General features: G+C 43.9%; 1 protein-coding gene across 4 annotated transcripts in view; it reads left to right on the top strand.

The window, feature by feature from the left end:
* fcho2 (FCH and mu domain containing endocytic adaptor 2) overlaps positions 1 to 16,858 on the top strand; it is a 38,185-nt gene extending 21,327 nt beyond the window's left edge. For 3 of the 4 annotated variants that reach the window (XM_076081511.1, XM_076081590.1, XM_076081662.1), the window contains 18 exons: positions 499 to 543; positions 723 to 792; positions 874 to 898; positions 1,143 to 1,199; positions 1,907 to 1,966; positions 2,132 to 2,305; positions 4,590 to 4,614; positions 5,868 to 5,907; positions 6,053 to 6,138; positions 9,219 to 9,334; positions 9,423 to 9,552; positions 10,610 to 10,721; positions 11,336 to 11,491; positions 12,239 to 12,371; positions 13,152 to 13,351; positions 13,506 to 13,570; positions 13,989 to 14,153; positions 14,246 to 16,858. In XM_076081511.1, the coding sequence (XP_075937626.1) occupies positions 499 to 543; positions 723 to 792; positions 874 to 898; positions 1,143 to 1,199; positions 1,907 to 1,966; positions 2,132 to 2,305; positions 4,590 to 4,614; positions 5,868 to 5,907; positions 6,053 to 6,138; positions 9,219 to 9,334; positions 9,423 to 9,552; positions 10,610 to 10,721; positions 11,336 to 11,491; positions 12,239 to 12,371; positions 13,152 to 13,351; positions 13,506 to 13,570; positions 13,989 to 14,153; positions 14,246 to 14,268 (1,682 nt within the window). In that variant the 3' untranslated portion in view covers positions 14,269 to 16,858. Of the gene's footprint in view, positions 1 to 498; positions 544 to 722; positions 793 to 873; positions 899 to 1,142; positions 1,200 to 1,906; positions 1,967 to 2,131; positions 2,306 to 4,589; positions 4,615 to 5,867; positions 5,908 to 6,052; positions 6,139 to 7,067; positions 7,152 to 8,289; positions 8,812 to 9,218; positions 9,335 to 9,422; positions 9,553 to 10,609; positions 10,722 to 11,335; positions 11,492 to 12,238; positions 12,372 to 13,151; positions 13,352 to 13,505; positions 13,571 to 13,988; positions 14,154 to 14,245 lie in introns of all 4 variants that reach the window. The other variant, XM_076081679.1, reaches the window with a different exon arrangement.
* Positions 16,859 to 17,852: the final 994 nt, after the last annotated feature.

The raw sequence follows: 17,852 nt of genomic DNA, 5'->3' as shown, positions 1-17,852 counted from the left end.
CGGCGTTAAACACCTCCCTGCATGCGATCTCGGACTTCTCTGTCTTATTGTAATCGGGGTTTTGCACCTTTTGCGTGTCCCCCGTGGGAGGTTTAGTTTCATCTCACTTTAATGTTCAGACCTGCTGTTCGCGGTGAGCGCAGAGAAGTTTTTTATAGAAGTGGTTTACGACGGCGGTGGTTCTTATGTCCCAGGTGGGGCTTTACAGGAAGACTCTGTGCTCGTGGAGCGGAGCTTCGTGTCCCCAGGAGGGAGTGTCACATCTCCGTGAGGGCCACCAGACACACAGTTGACTCCGCTATTGACCCCGTCTGCCCCGTGGGACCAGCCTAGCCCTGTTTGTGTACACACTGTGTATGGCACACCAGACTGCATGTTGTGTATCTGCCAAAGTGTGTGTGTGAATATTGCGTGATGTACATTCACAGCATTCACAGCAGTGGGTCATTGACCCTTTTCCGCGCCAAATTAACCTAAAAGATTTTTTTGTCTCATTAGGACCCATTGAGTTTGAGGAGTGCAATGCAGCTATTGCCACTGAAGGTACGTCTCATTACTAAATTAAACGTTTTAACAGAAATATTTATGACAAATACACTGCAAGTTGCATTTCAGTATCGCAACCCTTATTTTAGATATTGGGTTCAAGAGCAGATTTGTCGTTTTTGTTTTTTGTGTGTTTTTAATTTATGGTTGAAAAACGTTTTGTTTTTTGTATTTAGGCGCCAAACCCAGAAAGAGAAAACCATTCGGCATCCCAGGACGAAGGAAAGACAAGGACACGGACTCCACGTGAGTGAAGAGTTGTGCATCTTAAATCCACCAACACAATCTGAAACGTTCTCATCATGATGTGACAACTTTGTGTTTCAGGGAGTCTACAGAAGTCGAAGCTGCTGTGAGTATAAGTTTCACCAAAACTACCAGTTATACCTGAACTTTGAGTTTATATCTGAGCTTTGTGTGTTATATTGATTTCAAACAGGAGGAGGTGGAAAAGATCCTCATTTCCCTCTCTGTGTCTCTCTCTCTCTCTCTCTCTCTCTTCTCTAGCTCTCTCTCTCTGTGCGTGTTCCCTCCCTCATGTTTGCTTTATAGATTTGTTCATTCATTCATTCATTTCTCTCTGTCTGTGCTTGTAGAACACTGCCAACGGTGCTCCCCCTGGATACTACGGCGCCATAGACATCCAGAATGCTGTAAGCAAGCTAATACAAACACACACACACACACACACACACACACACACACACAATAAATATTCATATCCAGACCTGTTTTTGTGAATCACATTCTATGAATGATTTTTTATTAACATATAGAAAAACAAATCGTAGGAAAGCGACTCTTGATGTAATAACCCGAGTAGTAGAACTGTGAGCCAGCAGCCTTCAGCTCTCGGTGCTGCTCAGACGTGTTTCAGACAAATGTTACGTGTGAAAGTTTCTTGGAACAATTTTCCAGCGCTTTCTTTTCAGTGGTGTGTCCTGACGCCACACACACATGATGCACGAGTTAGCTTTGATGACAGTAAGACACATGTAGATACAAATAAGAAGAGGAAGAAGAAATACTGCATTTAGACTAAGTTTGAAAGTTTTGACTTAAGTTAAAACAGCTACTATTAAACGGTTAATTGTCCTGTCTGTCCTGTTTGGAATTGTATAATATTACATGTGCTGATTTAAAGGCTGTATTGTCTATTTAATTGAAAAAGTAAATTTATAATGAAATGTTCAAGCGTAAAAGGGTGTTCACAGAAGTGTTGATGAATACAGTTTGTGTATCATTTAGCTGCTTTAAAATGTATTTATAAACAATACACATACATTTATTTGAACTATGTGTTAATTTAAAAGTGCAACAAAGATTTTAAATGTGACTCTTTTCTGTTTCTTTTTCGTAGAATGTTCCCCAAGTTGATGCAGAGGGTTTCTGCATCCGACCGGAAGCAAACGAGAACGATATCCTTTGCATTTGTCTCCACACTCAGTCCAGCTTATAAGAAATCTATAACTGTTTGTTGTTCTGTTCCCTCAGTCTGCAGCGGGAGGTCTGAGCTAAATACAACCAAACAGTTTTAAACTCTCCTGTCGTCGTTGTCGCCTTAACTTTGTGTGTCTGCTCACATGCCAAAGAGAATTCCTTCTACTCGTCCAGCGACTCGGAGGATGAAGACGAACCCAGGAAGTTCCACGTGGAGATCAAGCCCGTCCAGCCAAACAACGGCACGCACCAGAACCGAGCCACCATCGACGAGCTCAAAGCCTCCATCGGAAACATCATCCTGTCGCCCTCGACCTTGGTACGGCTTCTCCGCGCACCGAAAAACACACCGAATGCTAAAAACAATCCCAAAACACAAACCTGTTGCTGTCCTGCTCTGCTGCAGCAACACTAGAGGGCAACAGGGGAGTGTGTAACCTCAGCGAGGGAACGCCATTCAACCAAACTATCCCTCCTGTAGATGCCAGTCGTCACTCTTTCTTGGAGCGTATTTATTTACATTGGAAAGGCATATATATATATATTACATTTAACATTTCACGGTTTGTCTGTACTTTGTAAATTCAGTTTCATGTCAAACTACTTTGGGATGTTTTTCTTTTGTAAGAAAATATATTAAGAACTCAGAAACAATCATTTCTGAGGTTCTTGGTTACTGCAGACTCACACACACACACACACACACATGCACACTGTCCTCCTTGTAGGCACTCAAGGGAATGCTTTGCGGCAGTGGCCGGCAGGCTACACACACACACACACACACAGTGTCTGATCCGTGACCAGGTCATGGAGCCCTTCATTCATCTCCTCGTCCCTCACCATCACTCAATCTCTGCCTCCCTCTCCGCCGCTCTATGAAAATAGCCTCTGCCATTAAACTTTAAAACCACCGTTCGTGTGCAAACATGCAGCGTGTGTGCAAACATGCAGCGTGTGTGCAAACATGCAGCGTGTGTGCACACATGCAGCGTGTGTGCACCGGGCTGCTGTTGTTGTTAATGTTGTCGTGGAGCGGCTGAAAGGGCACGCTGGGTGTCGCGGAGGAGGTCTGGTGGGCTTCACCGGCTGCACGTTGAGACGGATGTCACGGCATCGTCTCCGTTCTCCCTCTCCTTCAGCTCTGACCTCGGCTTGTGTTGTACCTCACTCTTTTTATTTTCACTCCTGTCTTTGTTTGCTTTCACTCTTCGGGTTTCATTGGAGCCCACTTGTTGTAGACAGGACTCTGTTGTGGTTATTTATGAATTCTTTATGGGGTTAGTTGCCTCGTAGAAATGAATGAAAAGTTTTTTTTCTTGGATGTTTTTGTAACAGAAGTCCGGAGGAACGATGTTCTCCTTTAAACCTCTTTCACTTTGTTCATTGCGCTTTGGTTTCGGGTTGTTGTCGAGACTCAAACCCACAATTACTTTCTCATCCTGAAAAGTACCAAAAAACACAGCCCGCTGTTTATGTGTGCTGCCTCTGATTTGCATTTAAATAGCAGAAGTCATTAGATTGTAGTTGCTTTTCAGTTTTCTGTTCCGCACCTTTTTCCTATTTCACATTTACCGAAAAGTTAAAACATACGTCCGAGGTGATGACGAACGTTGCATCATCTGGTGTGAATTATTGAGAGATTTCCTTCTCTCTCTCTCTTTTCCTCCTCGGTGCTCATTCTTCTGTCTTTTTCATTTCTCCTCCTGTTCGGTTCCCCCTCTGCGGTGTTCCCTTTATTGAAATAGCAATGGAAGTCGTGTGTGTGTGGCCAGCAAGAGCCGTAATTGAACCCATTTGCCGCTTAGCGCCTGTGGGACTAAACCCTGGCCTCACAGCTCTACGGTGGTTAAATGCTTTTGCTGTGTTCCTTAAACCCATTTTGTTTCTTTTCCTCCCCTCCTCCCTTGACAATCTCCCCCCACCACCACCCCCACCCCCACCTTTCCCCTTGTGCGAATACATTCTTTATTGAAATTGATGCTCTAAGCTTCCATTGGGTTGGTGACCCTGAAGAGCGAATCTTGCATACAGTATCTTGTGTTACGCAGCGTGACGCGGCAGATTTATGTCCAGAGAAAGAAAGTCTCTGCAAAGGAAGTTGTTGAAGTGTCGGGGCCACGCTCTCCGTTGTCCCTGACCGATGCGCTTAGATGCGCCGCTGAATACTTCACCCTAAGTTTACCGTCTGGTATGTGTGAGTGGAGAGCAGCCCTGGGATTTACTGTCTTTAACTCTGAAGTGGAAAATTCCCTTTTCCTCTGGGAATAATTAATAATATAGTTTCAACCCTTTTTGTTTTTCTCCCAGTTTTATGTTTGAATTCTCATACATCGTTGCATAAACACTATCAAAGGCTTAAGGTTCCAAACTATTTGACGTGTGTAAAGGAGCGTAGGAGTTTGAGTTTCCAAACATCGCACATGTTGACTCTTAAAATACTTTGTTGATCTGTTTTGTGTTCCCCGCATGGAGAACGATCAGTTTCGTCTTACTTGTGATTTGTTTCTAACAAACTGAGCGAACTTCTGGCAAGTAACAGTTGAAAGTCCGTGGTGGGTCGCATGCGTCTTTGATGAATCGATGTCTGTTTTTGTTTTCAGGGACAGATGCGGAGGAACCAGTCCAGTGAGTATTTTCTCTGCCTGACCTCTCTGTATCTGCGTGTTGCTGGATGACTGTGAAAGGGGGGGGGGGGGGTGTGTGACTGTACAACCTCTCCACTACATTTTTCTTGGCACAAGTTGTTTTTTAAAGGGGTTGTCTGGAAACAAAAGAAAGTCCAAAACCAACATATCTGAAGAAGACGTAAATAACTCTTCTTTTGTGTAAATGTGAGCTCGAGGGACGTTTCCCTCCCGTGGTACAAACAAGATGAAGTGCTTTATTGGCTGTTTCTGTTTTGACATGTCAGAAATGATCTTTTCCATTCTGCAAGCCGGCACAGTTTGTAGAATGGAGCGCTTGAGAAAATATACCAGTTGCTCATTTATCTTCCTTCATGAGGTCCAAAAGAACATTAATCCAGAAGGTTTTTCTTATGAGTTAAAAGTAAAAGTAACTAAATGGTTATAATAGTTACATTCTGCATCTGAAAACACAAGGTATTGCATTGATAGATGTATACTCTACACACGCTTAGGGAACACAAGAGCTTCTTCGTTAAGCTCTACGGCTCAGGGTCCTGGTGAGTATGTTCTATCTACAGTAGTACGCCTACAAACCTGCCTTCCCCATCTGCTCCAAACACCCACCACAGCCCTCCTCTCTGTCCCCTGCAGCCAGCTGACACAAGCTAACACCGCTGACACGGCGTTCTCTCGCTGCAAACTTTCAGTTCTCATATTAAGAATTCACAAACACGTCTGGTTGTATTTCCGGGTCCTCTCGGTCGTCTCCTCTTACCTCTGGTGCTGCTTCAGGTCGCTTATACGGATCTCTTGTAACGCATTGTAACACTTTAGAAAGGGGCACACAATAACGGAGCAAGGCCTGATTTTATTTGTAGTTGCAAAATGACTCCGTCCCCTGTTTTAAAGTGTTACCATCAAACTAAAAAACATGTTTAAAGTTGCAGTATTTGGGTAAGATTTTAAGGTTTTTCTGTGTTTGGCAGAAATAAGAGAAATATCTCATCCGACCTAAATCTTACTGCAAATAGACGTCTGTGGCTTTTCACATTTGTTGATTCTCATTTGTTCAGAACCTCAGTTTATGTTTCTGGTTTAAGGTGTGATGTAGTTTAAACGTGACTTTTGGCAAATTGAATCGTAGTCGCCGGTGGAAACCTCTTGTGTAGGGTTTTTCATTTTTCCTTGCTGTCATCACTCCGTGCAGGTCCGTGGGTCTTAAGTCTCTCTTTGGTTTTCTCTCCCCTGCAGGTGACGAGCTGGGAAAACCCCGAGTGCCAACTCCATACGAGTACGTATGAAAGAGCTCCGGACCGCCACCATTCTCATGTTCACAGTATCTCTGCCGTTTAGTGACGCTGTGGCGCTTTTTGCTTGAAATGCTGCTGTAAGTTTGACTCGTCTCTCTCTCTCTCTCTCTCTCTCTGCTCCGGCAGACTGACGAACAACGACCTTCTGTCTCTGGACCCGTTCGGCCCGTCTCTGGCAGCAGGCTCCTCTTCCTCTGTGTCCTCTTCAACAGGTAATCCCCAAAGCCTCATTGCTCTGCACGTATATGTTCCTCAACCACGTCAGACTTTATTGTTTTATCCTACAGTGTCCCTCGACAAAATGTGTTGCACCAATAACAGGTTTCTCATCTTCTCTCGACGCATTATGTAGTCTCTTCCTCCCTCTCTTTCTTTTTCTGAGCTGCTCAGTTGGGAGCCTTTCGTCTCAGGGCCAAGCCCCAGACGGAGGAACTGACCCCCGAGGTTAACAGAATATTCAACCTTAGGGAATCAAAACAGCAGCTTTTTCCATCCCAGTTTGTCTTTTCAGTCGTTTTTCCAATCTTGCGCTCCTTCTGTTTCATAAAGTGTTTGTTTTACTTAACTTTTAAGCGTCGATGGAGTGAATCTCACGGCTTTACGTGCATGACACCAGTGTTTAAACAGAGTGACATTAGCGCTGACCCATTGCCTAGGCTAAGCGTAATCCACAGTTAATTGGCACCTCGTTGAGGTCAGAGGGCCGGCTATAAAGCCCACTGGCACGTATGTTGTCAAACATTGTCTCGTTACTGTCAAAGGTCTCGGCTTAAATGTCAAAAGAGCATCACAGAGTGCCCTGATTAAGATACGGTGATGGGAATTAACAGCCTGTTAAATCTCTCTGTGTACAGTGAAGCAGTATCACCAGCTCCCGATGCACACATGACACATTACACACGTCTGTGAGCGATTAAAACGATTAAACTGTCACTGAATGAAGCAAAGATTGTAAAAATGTGTGGAATTATTTTGTTTTTCCTTTCTTACTCGTCATTTGTTTAATTTATTGATTTGTTTTTGTACATTTTCATCTGTTTGACATATTGTTTTGCTTTTTGTTTTATTACGATGTCACTGAGTTGATATTATGTTGATGTTTTATTTGATTTTCTTTATTTACATGAACTTTTCTCGTTAGACCTTGCCTCTATCTTCCTTTCAATCCCTCCGTCTCCATCTTTTCTGAAGAATGACTCAGACGTCTTTCTGCCAGAGGCCTCAGGTAAAATGTGTGTGTGCGCCGACTATCAGACAGTGATCTAAACGAAAACCCGTTCGGACAACTTGAAGCATTCCTCAGCTACTGCTGTGCATGGTATTCATGTTTTAGGTTTTTGTTCAAATGCATGTGAACATGTGTGAGATCCAGGCTGACTTCTACTTTAATAATCAGGAAGTGTGTCCTTATGTCTAAAATCAGAGTCATCGCTTTGCACATTTATTGCTGAGAAGATTTTAGTTTAAAAAAGGCATTGATATTTCTGTAAAGATATTATACCACACCTATGGTTATGCAGAGTTTGCATGTAGTTTAAGGTCTGTGTGAGAGGAATATGTAGTAATTGTAGACACTAACTGAAGATGTAATATTGTGTATATATGTAAGTTTAAGTCCATGCTCAGTATGCTGCGTGTGCAGCAATTAACGGGGCAATACAACATAATGCAAACGCCTAGAGAGGACTTAACACGATAACTTATTATAACTCTTACCTGGTTTCATATTTGGTTAAATGCCAGTTTGCAGAATTTGTCAGCTAAATAAGAACTGGCAATCAGCAAAGCAATGGAGACAATGATATCCGTCCTCGCAAGAGTCTTTGCTAGTTGTTCGAAAATTTGGTTACCATCTAATTAGATATTTGACGAGATGGGAGGAAGAATACTTTTTTTTTTTTTAACAAAAACCTTTGTACTTGTGCTGGCCTTGGTGGTTATTTAAAAGTCTTTTTTTTTGTTTTCCATTTTGGCTCCATGTATGTCTTTAGACAGCTAAGTTATGAGAGCGCCTCATTCACCTCCCACCTCACATGATTCAGGTGTGTGAGAGTGTGCGAGTGCAGACGCACTATTGTGATGTCACTTGATGGTTTGACCCATCTGGGTTCAAACCGATTACTCGGCGGTTCAGAAACCAGGTTGTACTAGAAAGCTTCAGCTATGACATCACTGTGTGAGTGCAACAATACTAATGTACTAACTGGTAGACGTTGTTTCATGTGTTCGAGGTAAAAGCAATGAGGATATGTTGCCGCTACCTGTTTTAATATACTTGTATTGCCCCATGTCTGATCTTCTATACTTTGTTCTGCATTTGTCAAATTTATCGCCTCTTGTCGATCACATCGCCCCCCCGTCAGCTGAGGCGGTGACCCAGCGGGAACGCTCTCCTCCCCTGGCAGAGAGCCAGCAGTCCAAAGATGTCTCCTCTTTCTCCTCGTCCACGTCCTCTCCCTGGGACTCGCCAGAAAACCCTTTCCAAGCACTCAAGCCCGCCCCAGCGAGGGCCCAGAGCGCCCCCATGACCCTGCCCACCGAGCCCATCGACCCCATCAAAAGCCCGGCCGCCGCCGCCGCCGCCGCCAGCCCTCCAAAGAGCGGTGACGCCATCTCCTCCGTGTCCTGGTCCCAGAGCCAGTGGATCGCCTTCAGCGATAATTCCGCCCCGGCTCGCCGCCAGGGCCCGGGGCCGTCCCTGAAGGAGCTCCAGAGGCCTCAGTCCGGCTCCGGCAGGGCGTGTGGCTTCCTCTCCGATGAGTCCGCCGAGGCCTTCTGCAAAGCGCCGGGCAGCGGAGGAGACGGCATCCCCTGTTTCTCTGATGTCTTCTCTGGGATTACTGATAGGGCGATGGCAGCAGCTCCATCGAGCAAAATATTCAATGGTAACATTATTACCGATGCTAGAGACGTGTCTTATGCCTGAGGTTTGGAGTTTTATATTTTGTTTTATTTTAACTGTATGTTTTCATTTTGTGCATTTGTTTCGTATTTGAAGTTGACAATTCTGTTGTTTTTTTTGTTTTCTTATTTTTCAGACAAATGCTTGTCTAACTCGCTGCCTGGTTTGCAACATGTTTGTTTTTGAGTTTCTTTTGATGACATTTATTTTGGAATGTGTTTTACTTCTATGTTGTACCTGTTTTGCTGTTATGGTTTTCAAACTAGAGGTCCTAATGCATGATGGTTTCTGCGTTTACTTCAATGAAGCACAGTGGTACTTGGTTTGTTTGTACCCGATGCCCGTGCCGTTTACTGCCACTAACCAGGAGAACCTGTTTCTCCCGTGTAGTGCCAGCACCAAACCGACCGACGACCCCGCTGACAGCCGGAGCCCTGGTGCCCCCACCTCGACCCTCCTCCAGGCCCAAACTCCCCACGGGGAAACTCACAGGGATCAATGAGATTGTGAGTACTTGCAGCAAACATCCCCACAAAATACCTGCAACACAATAAGGTCACATCTCGGTTGACGTTTATGACCCGCTTCGCTCAGGTACGGCCGTTCACCCCACCCAAGACGTCCAACGCCAGCCCTCCTCCCGCTGCGCCTCTCGCCCGGGCGGAGAGCTCCTCCTCCTTGTCCTCGAACGCCTCGCTCAGCGCCGGCAACACCCCCACCGTTGGTAAGCCTCCTCCGTGACTCATCGCAACTGTTTCGTCTCCTTTTTTCTTCAACTCTTCACCAACTTGCCACATACCTTGTTGTCTTTGCAACACAATGTGCTGTGTTTCCTCCTCTCTCACTCCTTCCTTCCTTCCTTCCTTCCTTGACTCCTCTGCTTGCAGGAGCTGAGCACACCTTTGCTCTCCTCCTCTCCTCCCCAGAGCCAGAGCTGCTCTCCCTCTCTCCTTTCTTTCTGCTCAGCCAAAGTGAGTCTTCCTTCACTCTCGTTTCCTCCTTCATCATCTCCACCCTTCACACATTTCACTGATGTCCTCATTAGGGCCTGTTAGCTCGTCCCTCCATCTGTGTGCACTCGTATCAGCCTCGTCAGCTCAGGGCTCACCTGCCACAGACACATTTAGGACTTACAGAACTGTGCTCAGCATCACCTCTCCCCTCACATGTGTGCTCTCTGGCTCTGTTTATCTCCTCCTCTCTTCTTTATGCCTTTTAATTTGGCGTAAAGAGGAAGATGTGTTCATAGCGAAGCTGCCTACCTTTGAGAAGCGGTGTGAAACACCAGCAGGTACGGTGGAAGCTCATACAAGAGGACTCTCCTCTGTATTTAACTCAAACTAACACCAGTCTGTGTGACGGCTTGCTCCCCACATTCACCTTTTCAGCACCGTGAGCTCCTAACATTACAAAGATTCGATCGTATAAATAATGACGTCGTGAATGGTACGTCTTTTGTTGACTTTAATCTTAATACGCTGTCTGAGGTAATCCTGCCTGTCTAGTATTACTGACTTTGAACTAAAGCAGCTGGAGCATGATCTGCTCGAAAAAAACGTAGCTTATTTTTCTTTATTTGAAAAATAACACTGCACTGATTTGCAACGTGTGAATGGCCGACTTCATGAAATGCAATAATACAAATGTTCTAAATTACATAATGCATCTTTGCATGATCAAGCCTTCCTAATTCAGATGTGAGCTTTGGACCCCGCTGCTGTAAAAGTCTGATCCGCAGCTGAGTCAACAGACCTCAAACTCTGTTCCTTTCTCATTCTCAGGGACGTCTCGCGGTCCCAGCCCTGTGACCTTGGGATCCCTGGATGCTTTGCCCATTGCCGTGGCCTTCACAGAATCGGTTAATGCTTACTTCAAAGGAGCTGATCCCACTAAGTGAGTCTCACATGACCTCCTGCTGCTCAAAGGCCCCGACATGGACCTGCACGCATACACATTTTTGTCCATATTTGATCTTAAACTACAACACGTATGACGTTATGAGTATTGCAGTTGGTGGTGCTACACTCAGACCTTTGGTTTGTGTGTGTGTGTGTGTGTGTGTGTGTGTGTGTGTGTGTGTCCGTCCCTCTCGCTCTGCATGTGTGGAATGTTTTTGCATCAGTCTGACACCATTCTTTCAGAGTGGATAACCTACGCGGGGCAGATTATAGTCTGGGGCAGAGAAAACATACAGCCGTTTATTGGTTAACTGCTGTTAAATTGCTGCTGTGCAAAAGGCTTATTTTTGCAGGGATTAGTAAATGGAACATTTCATAAGCAATGCAGCGGAGACACGGTGCGAGGTTGAGGCCCGCTGTGGGCCGTTACCACCGCAGCTAAGGCCAACCCCGACCGAAGGAAGAAACCTGATTTATATTCGACTGTAAAAGCATACAGATGTATATTCAGAAAGGAGGGGAATGAAGATGTGTAACACCTGCGACCTAAAGCCAGTGTGTTCGATATCCCCTCGACATGATTCTTATTCACGTGGCTACATTCCACAGGTGCATCGTGAAGATCACAGGAGACATGACCTTCTCGTTCCCCATGGGCATCATCAAGGTGTTCACCACCAACCCCTCCCCGGCCGTGCTCACCTTCAAGCTGAAGAACACCAGCAGGTTGGAGCAGATCTTACCCAACCAGCAGCTACTGTACAGGTGAGCCGCCCGGAGACGTTCGGCACTAAACGGCTGAAATACAAACGGGCGAAGAGCTTCGCAGAGACGACGAGTTGATAGCTTGTCAGTGGTTAGATGGAAGCGGGATTCGGACGCGATGGTTCGGGTGAGAATGGAGGAAATGTTGTCTGCGTCAGTGGGAGGAAATTCAATTAGTAATCTGACATAAACCCGTCATTAAGCTGTCAGGCAAGTATTTTCCACCAGACTTTGACAGCCAGGTTCTCTTCTGAAACACTGAACAGCAGAGAACAGCCCACCTCACATCACATCTGTTTCATGCACCGTACATCATGGAGCCTCTCCCCTCTGTAGTCTCAGTCAAAGGTGTTTCATGTAGGTTTCACCTCACAAGCAGCTTTCAATATTTAGGTTGCAACTTTGTTGCTAATATCTTTAAAACTACGACTTTTTTTTAAACAAATTCTATTTGATGCGTTCATATTCTTTCTTAAAAAGTAAAGGAACATCTTTTCGATGTTTCTTCTTCTCCGTCTCTGTTATCCCAAGACCACATGGTTGGACTAATTGAATCAAATGGAATTCATGATTTAGTAGCTGGTTGGATTCAACAGGGTCATTCTTTCCAAGCTATTGGAGCTTTGCACACAAAGCCAGGAAGAGCAATGAATAATGGAGCCTCTGATTATTCCGTGTGCGTGTGTGTGTGTGTGTGTGTGTGTGTGTGTGTGTGTGTCTTCCTGACTGTTTTTACTTTCTATCTAGTGATCCTTCCCAAAGTGACTCAAATTCCAAGGACTTCTGGTTCAACATGCAAGCGCTGACGTCCTACCTCAGGAAATCTTCAGAGCAGAATCCTACAGCTTCCTATTATAACGTGGACATCCTAAAATACCAGGTCAGCCAAAGTCCAGTCGAGAGCGTAATCCAGATAAAATGACTGGAGGCAAAGAATGCTTTCTAAAAAAAAAAAAACATGTTTCCCCGAGTGCTTCACACTCCAGACAAGTCTCAGGAAGAAGCAAAAAAAAAAGAAGATCAGGGAAATGTAATTAGTGCAGAATGTATTTGTTTATGTGAAATGTTTTGATAAGCATGTTCCAAAGGTAAACAGAAGTCATAATGCTGTATTTGATCCTCCAGCCCGAAGTAGCTTTAGTCTGCTATATTCTTAAAATAATCAAATAGTTTTGAACCTTGTCGTCTGTGCCTGCCACACATCCTCACAGTCTGTGCAATTGAATTCATTTGTGGTCACTAGCTGGCTTTATAATTGAATTTACTACTCTCAAGCCATGCTGTAGTCTGGTTTAAACCTCAGCTATATACTGTACTGCCTGGCCCTAAAACCCTGCAGCCTCACACGCGAAATGTCACCGCTGGATGACATCATCTTTAAAACAAACCCCACGAAGGCTGGTTTTATAGCTTCAAACTGGCTTATTTACATGATTACATTACTTTATATTTAAGTCATTGCGCATATGAAATAATATCGTGAAAGCTTCACCTATTAAATCCAAGTTGTCAGCACCGTACGTAGAATTTATGGAAAAAAAGCACAATCGTCACAAACACTCCAAACTCATTGCATCAGAAGCATTGTGACCGTTTGATTGCCTTTAGTGGGTTTTTTGCTTAAACTCAAAGCGGCTTTGTTCGATCCCGCTGTGCTCAGGTGCAGTCCGATGGGATCCATTCCACTCCTCTCAACCTGGCCGTGTACTGGAAGTGTACACCGAGCACATCGGACCTGCGGGTGGACTACCGCTACAACCCGGAGTCCATGGCCTCGCCCGGTCCGCTCTCCAACGTTCAGATCCTAGTGCCCGTCGACGGGGGAGTCACCAACATGCAGTCTCTGCCCAACTCCATCTGGTAAATGTGGTGCTCGTTGTGTATATATATTATATATGTATATATATATATAGATGTATATATAATATATATATATATCAGCAGGAGAACAAAAAGTATGAAAAATGTATACCTTAGTTCAACAGCAGAAGCTTATTTCTTTCTCTTCTTTTAGGAATCCAGAGCAGAATAAGTGTCTGTGGAAGCTGAGTGACATCTCAGAAAAGTCTGACAATGAAGGTAAATCATCTTCTTCTCTTCTTTGTTTGCGACTAGAGACAGTTTTAGAGACTATTTTACCCTCCAAACCATGACCAAGAGGAGTTTGCCTTTTTTTGAGGACAAAAGTACACAAAAGTACAAACGATAACAAAAACACAATACTTCGGTAGTGATTTAACCCAAAGCACAATCTTTTCCTAAACCTAGCCGAGTACTTGTGTTGGCTGAACCTAACTGAGTTGAAAAATGAGGAGAAACTTTTTCTTAAGAAATGAAAACAGGCGTATTTCTAAGGCTGCAATCTGCAAGGACCCGGTCTTCGCCCAATGCATTTTGTGCGGGCCCCTTCGCCCCACGGGTGTCCCGGTGCAACCGATCTGTCCATATTCACGCCCCTGCTGCCAAGTGAGTGCATTTTGTTCGTGTTTGACACCAGGCGCCGGGTCCTTGAGGGCCAAGTTTGAGCTGTCAGACGGACCATCGAACCCCACGACTCTCGCAGTGCAGTTCATGAGTGAGGGCAGCACCCTGTCAGGAGTGGACATGGAGCTGCAGGGGCCCGGATACAGACTTTCTCTCAACAAGAAGAGGTTTGCCACAGGTAGGTAGAACGCTGGATCATCCACACGCGCACACCTGATGCTGCTGCGGTTAATGCTTCAAACAGCTCACGTCTCTTCTTCTACTCTTTAGGACGTTACATGGCAGATTGCTGAGGTGACCCACCACTCTGGTTCTCAAGAAAACACAAAAGTTGGCGACTTTCCGAGGCTTCCTGAACCTCTGGATCCATCTGAGCTTTTGCCCGGGAGGCGAGAATCTCACTACAATAAAACAGCACTGAGTATTGAACACTGTTTAAGAAAAGAAAAAGAAAAGAAGACTAAGATGAGCTTTCAGGAAATGTGTAGATGTGACATTTAATAATGCTTTCTGATCAATTCACTTTTGTATAGTCAGAAACAATTTATGGATTAGATATACGTAAATCTATATTGTATTTGAAGTCATAAAAAAAAAAAAAACGTGCACTAACAATCTTTCAGATGCTCTTCTTCCTCTTATATTCGTCTTTCAAGAGCCTATAAGAATATAAAATGTCGGCGCGGAAGAGAAGAAAAGGTTCCTTCCTCTGAACTGTAAATATTCACACTGTTCATTCTGCTCAACCAGCGCTGACTCGGCGCTCAAATCCGTTTTGTTTACTGCTCTTTCTCTGTTTTTTCTCCTCCTTGTCTTGTTTTCATCATGTGCAATGAAGCAGTGAAGGTGGACTCTGTCTCACACAGTACTCGCACACGTATGGCACCAGCTTGATCTCTTAAAATAACATCGAAGTGCTTTCAAACTAATGCAAAAAAAAAAAAAAGAAGAAGATCTGACCTCAGTGCCTCCTCTCATAGCGTGGATCAACAGGCAACAAAAGTGCGTCAATGTTTGACCCAGATTTGGGTTTCCAGATTCAAGCTACATTTCTCTGTGGTCAAATGCGTGGAGTGTGTTTTTTAAACAATCACCTCTAATGGGGGTCTGTGATCAGTGTGGTCTTCTTTTTTAGAATTGAACCTGTTAATTCCCCTCTCGGTCCTTGGCTTGTACTTTTAAAGTTGTTAAGCCTTTCATTTGTATACTTTATCTCAGCATTCTTGACTGTAAAACATTTTGTCAAATGTTCAGATGCTACAAAAAAGAATCGCGGGACATTACCCCAAATCTAACTTGCAGCCTTTTTTTTGTAAAACTGACTTTTGTGCCCCGTTAATGGAGAAATGTGCCTGAATCTAACTTTCTTTCTTTTTTTGTATACTACAGCACAATTATTAAGTAAGAATAGCACCAACAAAGTGCCAGTTTTGTTTTTTACTCCTTATATTTGGATGTTGAAGGGAAAGTGTATCCTCTTTTTACAAACCCGACTGTCTTCCAAAAACGAACGAGTCACGTTTGCCTTCTGCGATTGAGTTTGACCATCGGACTCTTTTCTATCCGACGCTCGTCGGTTGACCTTGAACCTCTCGTTCTCACTCGCTGTAGACGATGTCAGTGAGCAAGTAGCACAACGAGGCCGAGCTAGCGATGGAAACGCCTTTATCGCGACTGCCGCGACGCTGAGTAATCCGGTGTTGTCGACTGTAGTTGAATATTGTGACACAGTACTGCCATTGCCCTGTGATAGATTACCGGCCTGCCCCTGCCTCTCACCCAGTGCATGCTGGGATAAGCCTCTTGCAGCTATAAGCAGCAGAAGCGGGTCTAGAAAGCGGATGAATGGACGGATAATTGCCACGTTTGACTCTCGGTGCTTCATTCTTGTCTTTTACTAATGAAGGCCGCTGCTGTAGAAGCTGTTGTACTTCTCGACGGAGTAGTTTTATGTTTTTCTTCTTTGCCCTTTGACCTCAACCATGTAATGATCGTTAAATTGGTCAATGATGCTGGTATGTGACGTGTCTGGAGATTGGTTAGTTGGTTAGTTCAGACACTGTGCATCGTGTGGCCAACTGACCTCTCAGATACGATTTTAAGAAAATTAACTTTCCACATCAGGCTTGTTTTTTACTGTCCACTGTGCTATAGAAAATGACTCGTAGTAGTTTTTAACTGACTGGTCTGCAGGTGATTTAAAACTCCATATCCATACTTGATTCATCGATGTCTCACTTGATCATTTATTTGATTTCATGGCCACAGGGATTGTCTGCAGTTTTTAATGTGTTGTATGATTGGGGTTTAAGACTTTGATAATAATCTAGAAGCAGACATTAATCTCAAATGGATGATGGAATCATCCATTTAAGTTGAGTTTGATAAACCTACATTTTTGTATCTCGCTCTGGACTTTAATCAGCCAAATCTTTGAAGGTATTTGAAATGAATGAGTTTACATAGAATCCTAAAATTGTATCTTCAGACATTTGTACAGTTAGAAATGTCCCTCTGTGTTTTCCCTTAAATAATTGTCGGTGGTTTTAGTCAGATGAGACGAACGCATTAAAGAAAAAGAGTTCACAGATTCAGTAATCGTGTTCAGTATTAGCAAGCTGGTTCTTGCTGTCTCTAAAAAACGTACAAAATTAACTTCCAAGGGTCCTTTTTGATTTTGTCACTTTCACATCTTTTATTTCTTTATATGTTGTATTGAACAGAGTTTAAAGAGTGCAAAATTGTGTAAATGATTCTCATAAATTGTACATTTTTACCAATTATCTCAGCCACTTTTTGTCTCTACTTTATGATTTTTCATTGTGCCTGTATTAAATGTGTAATATATGAATATATACAAATATATTAAAATGACTAAGCGTGTTCCGTGTGGTTTCTTTTAGCCGCGTCATGAAGATAAAGAGATTCAGTCATGTCATTTTTATTTTATTTTAATTTTGCACAGATATTCATGGTCCCCAGAGATGGAGCCCGGGGATCTCCTGAACCTCTATCGGCACCAGCAGGACTCATCCAGTGAAGTATTTCAATATCCTCTAGTTGGATTAGCACATTGTTTTTAGTACGATTATTTTTGGAGCATTATTGCTTTTATTGGACGGTTGTTTTTGACAGTCACGAGGTGGACAGGAAACGGGGGTTAGAGACGTAGAGACATGCTGCAAAGTCGTTCGTTGGAATCGAACTGGAGACGTTTCGGTTAAATATTACATTTAAAACCACCTGATGGCAGTGTCGGCAGCCATTATCGGGCCGGTATATTTGGGCGATCGTCAACCGAATCGGGCGACCAAACGCGGCGCAACTTATTCCTTCTGGCGTGCAGAGTTTGGGCCGAAGCTGGGTCACGTCATTTGGGCCAATTTGTCAAATACTTTTACTTCTATGACCGAATACCTCCAGAACCAATGAAATTCCCATCTGCTGTAGTTGTACCTCGTATTAAGCGCTAACTAGCAGATGTTAGCACGCTAAGCTAAGATGCTGAGCGGTGTAAACATTCCCTGCTGAACTTAATCATGTTTGCATTTTCACTGAGTGACCTTTTAGTAAAGTTATCAGCAATGTAGATCCAAAGAATAAGTAGCAATGCGCATGCTGCTTGAGTAACATGAGTTAAAGATTGTTGATCAATGTCAGATTGGGCATCTCAACTATTTTTTAGGAAAGCTGTTTAAAAAAATATGCAAATATAGGACACCGTCGCTTGAGTTTAAAATACCAAATCTGTCAAAATAAGAGAGCCTCAAACACTGAGGCATGTGCAGCGCTCTTAGACCACGATGTCCACCTGAGCCGCTCCTATGCATTGATAGGTCATCATGGGAAGCACATAGGCTACAGTCCGATCAATAAG

The sequence above is a fragment of the Anarhichas minor genome, unplaced genomic scaffold (assembly GCF_050575085.1).
Source record: "Anarhichas minor isolate MPS153535 unplaced genomic scaffold, ASM5057508v1 ptg000002l, whole genome shotgun sequence".
NCBI classification, from domain to species: domain Eukaryota; kingdom Metazoa; phylum Chordata; class Actinopteri; order Perciformes; family Anarhichadidae; genus Anarhichas; species Anarhichas minor.
Note: the sequence above shows the minus strand (reverse complement) of the source record. Positions and strands in the feature narration are given on the sequence as shown.